Genomic DNA, 9,174 nt, shown 5'->3' on the forward strand with positions numbered 1-9,174 from the left:
AATTTTTAGATTGGGGTTTTTCTTTTTTTGCATGGTTCAATTTTGAACCTTTCGAGGTGAGTCCTCGTGCTTGCCTTCCACTTTGCATCACCAAGGTTTTGGCTGGGGATTTATCAGGCATCTGGATCTTCATCGAGGCTTACTATCCTAGATTGAAATAATTTATCACTACTTTTATGCTTTTAATTTTTTCTGTTCATGGCGTCTGAAATGCAGCTATAAATGGCTACAATCATAATTCACTACTGTATTGAAAGGTCCCAGTTTTATTCAATTGTTCTTAACAGTGCTGTAGAAAAAAAAAAGAGACCAAACCCTTAGAGACACGTGTTGGTCGGTACGGTCTAAACTGCAGTGGCCAAGGTCTTGTGTTGACATCTGGCACGGCCCGCTCACCTTGGTTTGCCATGGGCTGTTGCCGGATGGGCGTTGGGATTTGGGCATGGGCTCACGTGATCAACAGGGACAACTTCACGTGCCTGGGATGTTTTCCCACGTATGAATATTTAATTTTGACTAAAGCTAAAGATTTCATCATTTCTTTTTCTTAAATAATGAAAAAAATTCTTGAATTATGATAATTTACATAAACTAAACTTTTTTTTCAATTATAACCAACGAGTTCTTATTTTTGATTTGTATTTAAGTAAATTTAGTATAATATCTAAAAAATATATTTTGAATTTTTTTTAAAAAATTATTTTTTAATTATATTTAATTAAATTTTTACACTTTTGTTTTTAATTAAATAGATTCTTATGATAATAGTTAATTAACTATCATTAATTAAAATAAAAAAATATTTTATATCATGTGATATTAATATATTAATATGTCATAATAAATGATGATATGATCAATTAATGTGACATAATGATATAATGATATTGATGTTTTTACCCTTTATGTTAACATCGTGCAAATATAAAATTAACAGATGTCATTTTATTTATTGACAATTTAGCAACTATTAATTATAAAAAAATTTTTAATTTAAAATAAATTATAAGGATTTGATTGAATGTAATAAAAAAATTTATTTAAATTTTTTTAAATAACTCAATATCTTTTTAAAGTATTATGCTATTAAACTTTAATTTTAATAAAAAATTAACTATTAGCAAATCTAACTTTAATTAATATTTTTAATTCGTACGACACTTTCTACCTTCCTTCTCATTGTCTCTCTTTAGGATCTACAAAAAAAAAAATTTCTCTTTTTTGTTCCTTATGCCTCTCTCTCTCTATATATCTTTAATTGGTTTTAGTTTTTCCAAAACAACTCTCTTTCTATCTTTTTCCATTTTTTTTTCTGAAAAAATTTGGTTTTAGTTTTTTTTTTCTGTTTTCTCTAAATTTTCATTGATTGATTTTCACCAAATTTAAAAAATTAGACCTAAATCTAGAATATTTTAAATCTTTATTTTTTTTATATTTGAAGAAAAAAAGAGAGGAGATTTTTCAAAAATTACTATAACTAAAAAAAAAAAAGAGGACTTAATTTTTTTTGTATGATTCTAATGTTGGTAGAGGTAACGATTAGCGATTGATGACCGACAACAGAAAAAATGAATGTGGTTCGTTAAATTTTAAGTTTTAGATTCTATTACATTAATTGAGCACATAGTAACATAATTAAGGCCAATAGATAAAATATATTAGATGGTATTGAGTCTAATAGTTATTAATTTTTTATTAAAATTAAAAATTTATTCAAATACAAATCTAAAATTAAAAGTTCGTTTATTGTACAAAGTTAAGAGATTTTTTTATTATTTAAGCCTTTTCGTTTCTTAATTCTTCCACATGCCTCCCTGGCTCTGCTTGATCTGCTGACTAATTCCAGCTGAAGCATTTTGCTTTTATATTAAAAAGGAGAGACTAAGATTTATGGAAAATACTAGAAAACAATTTTACTACTACATTTGTGTGTAGTACCATGTAACAACAGAATGAAAAAAATAGAAATGCATGTAGGGAGACTAGCACCTTAAAGGCCAGGCAAGAGTTTAAGACGATGGGGAGCGAGTTGTCCTAAACTAGTCCTTGTCCCGGTGAACGGTTTCCCAGGATTGTTCGGGCACAGTGGTCCGAGCTGATTTCTTGTTTCTTAAATCACGTATGATCCAGAATTCAGGGATTTGCATGGCAAATTCTTCATAAGATCTTGTAAATTGTCCCAGAGCAGCTCTAGAGTTTTTTTTCCCCCATTTGTTTCATCTTTAACATAAGCAACACATTTCGAGAGAGGCAGACTTGATTTCCTTGACCCTCGTAAATTGTAGATCAGCATCCAGGTTTGACTTCAGTTTTTATCTTTTGATGGCTTAAGTTGCATGGGATAAAACTATCGATTGACGATATATAATTAAATTGGTTTAATCAAATAGTTTGGCTCTAATATAGCCGAATTTTCAGTTATGTCACGGTCATGGGGAATCAAGTATCAATATATCTGATTTTCTCTGAGTACGTGAGGTGCAAAATAAGTGAAGTATGAGTCATTATGAAGCGTTTTAGAGGATTTTGTGGGGTACGTGGGTGGTCTATATCAAGTATTCTAGCGGTGGAGGTGCTGCTGCCGGTGGTTGCGAGATGGAGCAGGTGCTTGGTGGTTCGGTTAGTGAGAGACATAGCCACGCGAACATGGCTTGCATACCCCCTGTTCTACCCCTCTGGCCCATCTCCTCTCAACTCCTCCTTCGATCTCTCCCCCCATTTTGTCCTCCACAAAATTTGTTTTCTTTCCATCCTTTAATATTCAACTATAAATTTAGATAAAATTAAATATAAAATCCGATGGTTGTAATCTAATAATGCAACTCAATTACAATGCCAAACAGGCTTCGGTATATTAATTGTTTCTTATACATTGAAAAGCACTATTCTTGGTGCAAACTAACCAAAAATATACTTACAGACAGTGTTTCCTGTTACCGACATTCTCTTCATTTGATACGAGGGGGGTGAAAATGCAACTGCCATTGAGGGTAATTGACTGAGCCAAAACTCTCCTTTCATGCATGCCATTGTCTCTGAATTAATGAAGAAACTGCTATATATGAAGGAGCTAAATCAGGGATAAAATATCGAGGAGGAATAATGTCATAGACTCGTGTTATTAATCACTAGTTTCAAGGGGCAGTACCGGCAGGTCTTGAGATGCCCGAGATTCGAAAGGCTTTGTGACTTTAGGTAATACTACATGGTGATTTATACATGGGGAGACAAAGGTGCCATTTTTACTTTGTGTTGATTACAAAGGAAGAAATATGGAATTAAATTAGTGGGGGAAAAGACATGGTAGTTGGAAAAGAAGGTGACAAAGTGAAGAGAGAAGGAAGAGAGGCGGCAAAGTCAGTGTTTGGGAACTTGAACCATGTAGCAAGTAGCAACCACACCAGCTTGATACGATATGGAATTTCTCAAACTCCACTCTATTTAACTCTTTATGCAGCTAAGCTTTCACTGGCTTATAGGATTTCTTCGTTTACATCTCTTCAAGTCCAAACTCAATACCATCATCAATCGCCAGCCATCTGCTTTTTGCTGTTTCTGAAAGCCGCAGTCTGCAATATTATTTCACCAAATGAAGGTGAGAACTAAGAAACTGAAAATTAAAAAGCTAGATATATAGTCAAGGAATCAAGAGAATGGGTTTCTTGGTCAGTTTTTATACTTTGTTAAGGTGTTTTTTTTGGCCTTGTTTGATATTCCAGATATTCAGCTGGGTGCAAAACAAGCTCACTAGCAAGAAATCCAACTCGATTCCACCTAATTGTAAGTGTGTACCTATCTTTTCTTGACTTCTACTTTTCAAGGTTTCCATGAACTTTTAAGCTTTTCTCCCCTCCCGGCCTCTCCAGAATCCTTGTAGTAATAAAAAGCTATCCTGTTAACGGAGTGTAATGTGTTTGATCTTCAGACGGCCTATGTTTTGTTTGTATACATTTGTTGGTTTTCTAATGAAGTTATCATCACTAATTCTAAATTTTCATTCCTCTGATCTAGATCATATCCAACAGCCTTGCAAAGAAGAGTTCAACGACTGGCCTCATGGACTGCTAACAATTGGAACTTTTGGAAATAAGATAAAGCAAGAACCAGATCAGAAGGCAAATCTTCAAGAAAATTTCCCTTTGGCACAAGATAATCTGCATGGTCTGACGCCTGAAGAAGTAGGAAAGCTTCAAAAAGAGTTAAACTTAATATTTCACGAACATGTTGGAGTTGGACCGACATCAGATAACCTGGAAGCTCCTAATCTTCCATTTGATAAATTTCTTGACACCAACTCTAGCACGGAAGCTGAAGAAAGGAATTGGAGCGCATGCTTCCATGATTCAAACAAGAAAAACGACCACATTCAATGCAGCACCAGTTTAGTTCACAGTAGAGGGAAAGATATTGGTTTTGATAATTCTAAAGGCGCCATTGGCAAAAAATCATTGTCATTTCTTCTCAAGAAGATGTTTGTTTGCAGAAGTGGATTTTCACCTGCCCCAAGTTTAAGGGATCCAAACCTGGAATCGCGAATGGAGAAGGTACGTATATACATTAATGAACACACACAGAATTTCACTAATTATGTATTTATTAAGTAAACATGTTGTTAAAATATTTTGATATTGGGACTTGCAGTTGTTGAGGACTATACTTCACAAGAAGATATATCCGCAAAGTTCTAGTCCGAAATTGCCTACCAAGAAATCCCTGGAGAGCAGTTATACCCCCAGGACTGCCAATGGGGATGAAAAGGTTGAAAAGGTAGATGATGGAAGTAAATGGGTAAAAACAGACTCCGAATGTAAGTTCATATGGTATTAATCTCCATGTTTATATGCATATATATATGCAGGCATCTTGGCAATGAATGTTTAACTTGATTTGTTTCTTCATTGCAGATATTGTTTTGGAAATATGAAATACCTAATCTTGCTTGGACGACCAACTATGAAGATACATGGTAACTTTTTTGTGTAGATATACTCATGTTTAATACTATTAAGTAATGTACACTTAGTCACTATAACTCACAGGAAGTGAACTTCAGTCTAGAAGTGAATCAAAGTAGAATTGGCTGATGCGTAATCTAAACCTGATTAGTTGATAATAGCTTGTGCTGAACTTTACTTGATGTTTTTGCAGAATGGATATCTACGATACGATAATATATATATGAGTAAATGATATGCTTTGGATGAAGAAATATTTTCATAATCGGTTGTGAGAAAAGAAGATCCAATGATATGTCGAGATACAAGGATCGATGAGAAACAACATGATCAAGTAGTTTATTGCATAATTATTTTGCAGATTGCAAGGTTTTTTTTTTTTTTATTAAAAGCCTTGGAGGAAGACAATGATTCTTTGGAAATGCAAGTTTACATTGATTTTCTCTCCAGTGTTGCATTTTCTAGGTCCTTAAGCTTTGTTTTTGCTTTTTTGAGGATGAGAGGCATATGAATTTCACTTAATAATTTCAACTAGTTTATGATCTAATTACATCTTTTATCTTCTCCTGCATGTACTAATGCAAATATGTAATCCTACCATATTTCTGGGGACAAGTCTTTTGTACCCTGGATTTTATGTGTTTGGGCTGAGCTACGGACCAGAAGTGAGATGAACCAAACTTAATGAGAATGGTCCTGGTCTGCAACCTAATGAACTTCAAGTTTGGGCCAGGGGCGAAGATTTTCTTGGTCAATGCACCATCCATCAATTTTCATTATATTATAGCCTATCAAAACTATTTGCAAATTGAATATATGAAGTGAATTATATATTAGTATTTAGTTTCTTTAACAACAGAAATTCCAGTTTGGTCAATTTTTTTATGCAGCCTGCCACGGGTTGACACTAATATTGACAATCATACCAAGTCCAAAAGACAGCTTCATTATCATAGAAAAAGGACATGATTAAATCTAATACAACGTTCCAAAACCAATTAATTAAAACCAATAATTCATAATAATTAGAAATAGAAACCCCATATTCAATCCGATATTACTGTATTAAATTGTTTAGTTGCCCCCAAGGTCAGAGGGTGTTGAGCTGAGTTAACTTTGTTTTTACTCTGTCGCAGTTAAAATTATTCAATAAATAATAAATTGAAGATTAGAAAGGAAGGGAAAAAACAAAAGATTGAATGATTGATCCACCAAGGCTTTTAATTTTGCTTCTTGCCAAGAAAAGCTCTAAACCTAACCTAACTCTCTCCCTTCTCTTTCTCTCTCTTCTTCTTTTCCCTCATAAGAGCTCCCTACAATTTGGTCAATAAAGCTAGGGTTTTACAGCTTTGGAGGTGATCTCTTCTGGGTTCACACTTATTGAGAGAGAGGTTTTGCTAAGATTTGAATTTTTTTTTTTTGTTGGTGGGGAAGAGTGGTTTAAACATTGGAGGGTTGATTGGGAAGCCAATGCCATTTGTTTGGAAAATTGGAATTGAAGTAACAAAGAAGAATAATTTCCATGTCTTGGGCTGGCCCTGATGATATCTTTCTCTCCACTTCTCTTGCCACCTATCTTGACAGTAATCTCTCTCTCCCTCTCTCTGTGTTTTATTTGTTGTATAAAAGCCAATGCAATTGGAATTTTTTGATGTCTTATTTGCAGTCTTTAAATTACCTTGCTTTGGGTTTTCTTTTTCTTTTTCTTTTTTCATTTTTTCTTAGATGTTAGGTTCGCTTTGTTTAATGATACTGTTTGATTCAGGGGATTCTTGTTTGTGTTCTTTCTCTATTGGTTCTTTCTCTTTATGAAGTTTTGTTCTTTACTGTTCTTGGATTGTCAGTATTTTTGTGATTTCGTTTTCTTTTAAGAATTGGGAGGAGCTGGTTTGGTGAACTACTTGTTTTCTTAGCTTGGAAGACATGCGAAGTTTGGTGAAAAGAGTTTGTTCAAGGAAAGAGGACCTCTTCTATTCGTTTTTCCAATCATGATGGAAATGTCAATTGGTTTTGTGCTAAAGACTCTGGGGATCTTCACAAGACTCATTTTGTATTTAAAGTTACAAGCTTTCAACTTTGCTTTCGTGGAATTTCATAATTGCATTGTTTGGAGAATATTGAATGAAAGTTGCCATCTTGGAAACTTGGGTGGCATCTCAAATTGCTATGTTGCAATCTGACTTTTGTTCCTAGTAGAATTTCTGTTATTGACGCATGATAATTCTCTTTCACAAGTCTCAGAGAGTGAGAGACAGAGTTGGTTAGCATAAGCTATGCACCTGAAATTATATCATATTTTGATTCCAGACTCCCTTGAATGTTTTTGTTTGTAGTTATCTATCTCCCTACATTCCCATTTTGTCTGCTAGAGGTTTCTCTTCATATTGCAACGGTTGTTTAGTAAATTGTCTGTGATTTAGATCTTTAATGATTGTAAAACATTCCTTAAAACTTTAATCTATTTTGCAGAAAAGCTTCTTGTCTTGCTGAGAGATGGCAGGAAACTTTTGGGATTACTGCGTTCTTTTGACCAATTTGGTAGTTTGTCTTGATCTTATTCTTTGCTGAGTTCTTTCTGCTGTCTTTGTTTCTGTTAACTTTTCTTTGTTTTGTTCTGACGTCTAATGACTGATGTGCTTTTCTTCACATTAACAGCTAATGTTGTTCTAGAAGGAGCTTGTGAGCGTGTTATCGTTGGCGATCTGTACTGTGACATCCCCTTAGGTCTATATGTAATCCGTGGGGAGAATGTTGTCTTAATAGGAGAGCTGGTATGCTGTTTATGCTATATTTTTTTCACCCTTTTTCTTGTCTTGGCATGTGGAATTGTTTTGTTGTACAGTGAAGCTTGTTTCTTATTTATAATTGCTACTCTCTATACAGGACTTGGAAAAGGAGGAGCTTCCCTCACATATGACTGCTGTATCAGCAGCCGAGATAAAAAGGGTAAGTGGCTTCTTACAATTCTTTATTTCTTTGCATGTTTTGCATGGTTTGCCATAAAAACTATGAATGAATTTGCATTTGTAGAATATGTGTGCTATAGGTGGATGATAACTGTTATCCTGTAATGTTATTATTATCTCATTAGGCATGGCTGGGAAGCTAGTTAAGTGAATGTCATAGGCTACTACTTTCTGTTTTGAGTAGAAATGTGTGCTGGGCTTTATGACAGAAACCTTCTATTATTAAATTTTGTTTTCCCAGACAAGCACATTTTTTTTTTTAATTTAATTCATGAAGGAACTTCCATAATTTGTTTTTGAAACTTTGATCAATATATCATTTATTAACAGGGAACTCTAATGTCACTCTAAACACTATGTTGAGCTATTAATCAAATGACCAATTGACCAGGTCATTTTCCATGCTTCCCATCATTGAATAGGTGGAGAAATCTATTTGACCAAGCCCATCTTGTGAAAGGCTAGGTGGATATTTCCACTTTTAAGGGGTTTTTAGTTTACCATGCTGTACATGTCTATTTTCTCTTCTGGTTTTGGTCACTTTTAAGGGGTTTGTTGTTTACCATGCCATACATGTCTATTTTCTCTTCTGGTTTTGGCAAAGAAAGCTAGTAATTATTTTCTCTTCTGATATGATTTTTGAAAATTGTACACATCATGGATTACTTGTCTCTTTATCCTTTTCCAGGCTCAGAAAGCAGAAAGAGAAGCTACAGATCTGAAGGGCTCCATGAGAAAAAGAATGGAGTTCCTTGATTTTGATTAATAGGTCCTGCTGTTTTCTTAGAGTTCATGCCATATTCGCAAATATTAGTGCGATTGTGACCCAAAATTTGAACAAGGGTGGGATAGGCATGAAAGATTCTTACGTCATCTCTGTTATTGGAGGAAGCTAGAAGAGGGGGAGAAAGTTTTAACCATTCTGAAGACCTTATTTGCTAAAAGGTTGGGAAGAGGAAGTTAATTTTTCTGTCTCTTAAGAGGCAATGATGATGATTTCCTTGCACCTTTGTAGCATGGGCTCTAGCTCTATGTGCAATACCCATAATTTGGTGCTTCAGTGATTTTAGGGTTTTGAGAGTTTTCTGTTTATACCAAAAATTATCTTGTTTCTCCTTCTTTTAGTTTCTCGTTACATCCTTTCTAGGCTCCTACATTTCATTCGAATAGAAATTGTTTCAGAATTGCTGTGGTTTGTTGCGTTGGTGCCGCAATCTGTAATGGCAGTCACGTACAATTTATTTGTAACGAGT

General features: G+C 34.3%; 2 protein-coding genes across 3 annotated transcripts; both read left to right on the forward strand.

Moving 5' to 3' along the window:
* Window positions 1-2,850: 2,850 nt before the first annotated feature.
* LOC110411507 (protein NEGATIVE GRAVITROPIC RESPONSE OF ROOTS-like) lies at window positions 2,851-5,505 on the forward strand. The gene is made up of 6 exons (XM_021421694.1): window positions 2,851-3,595; window positions 3,720-3,780; window positions 4,012-4,544; window positions 4,642-4,807; window positions 4,905-4,966; window positions 5,149-5,505. Exons 1-5 carry the CDS (start codon window positions 3,590-3,592, stop codon window positions 4,922-4,924), a joined length of 786 nt encoding a protein of 261 aa, XP_021277369.1. The 5' UTR covers window positions 2,851-3,589; the 3' UTR covers window positions 4,925-4,966; window positions 5,149-5,505.
* A 627-nt stretch (window positions 5,506-6,132) lies between these two features.
* On the forward strand, window positions 6,133-9,169 carry LOC110411508 (sm-like protein LSM1B). 2 transcript variants are annotated; one of them, XM_021421695.1, is made up of 5 exons: window positions 6,133-6,538; window positions 7,425-7,493; window positions 7,611-7,726; window positions 7,839-7,901; window positions 8,610-9,169. In XM_021421695.1, the coding sequence occupies exons 1-5, from the start codon at window positions 6,478-6,480 to the stop codon at window positions 8,685-8,687; spliced, it is 387 nt and encodes a 128-aa protein (XP_021277370.1). In that variant the 5' UTR covers window positions 6,133-6,477; the 3' UTR covers window positions 8,688-9,169. The 2 variants fall into 2 exon arrangements, with proteins under 2 accessions (XP_021277370.1, XP_021277371.1); XM_021421696.2 differs by lacking the exon at window positions 6,133-6,538 and adding an exon at window positions 6,593-7,215.
* The last annotated feature ends 5 nt before the right edge of the window (window positions 9,170-9,174 follow it).

Source organism: Theobroma umbraticum, unplaced genomic scaffold (assembly GCF_002168275.2).
Source record: "Theobroma umbraticum cultivar Fairchild unplaced genomic scaffold, ASM216827v3 scaffold_56.0, whole genome shotgun sequence".
NCBI classification, from domain to species: domain Eukaryota; kingdom Viridiplantae; phylum Streptophyta; class Magnoliopsida; order Malvales; family Malvaceae; genus Theobroma; species Theobroma umbraticum.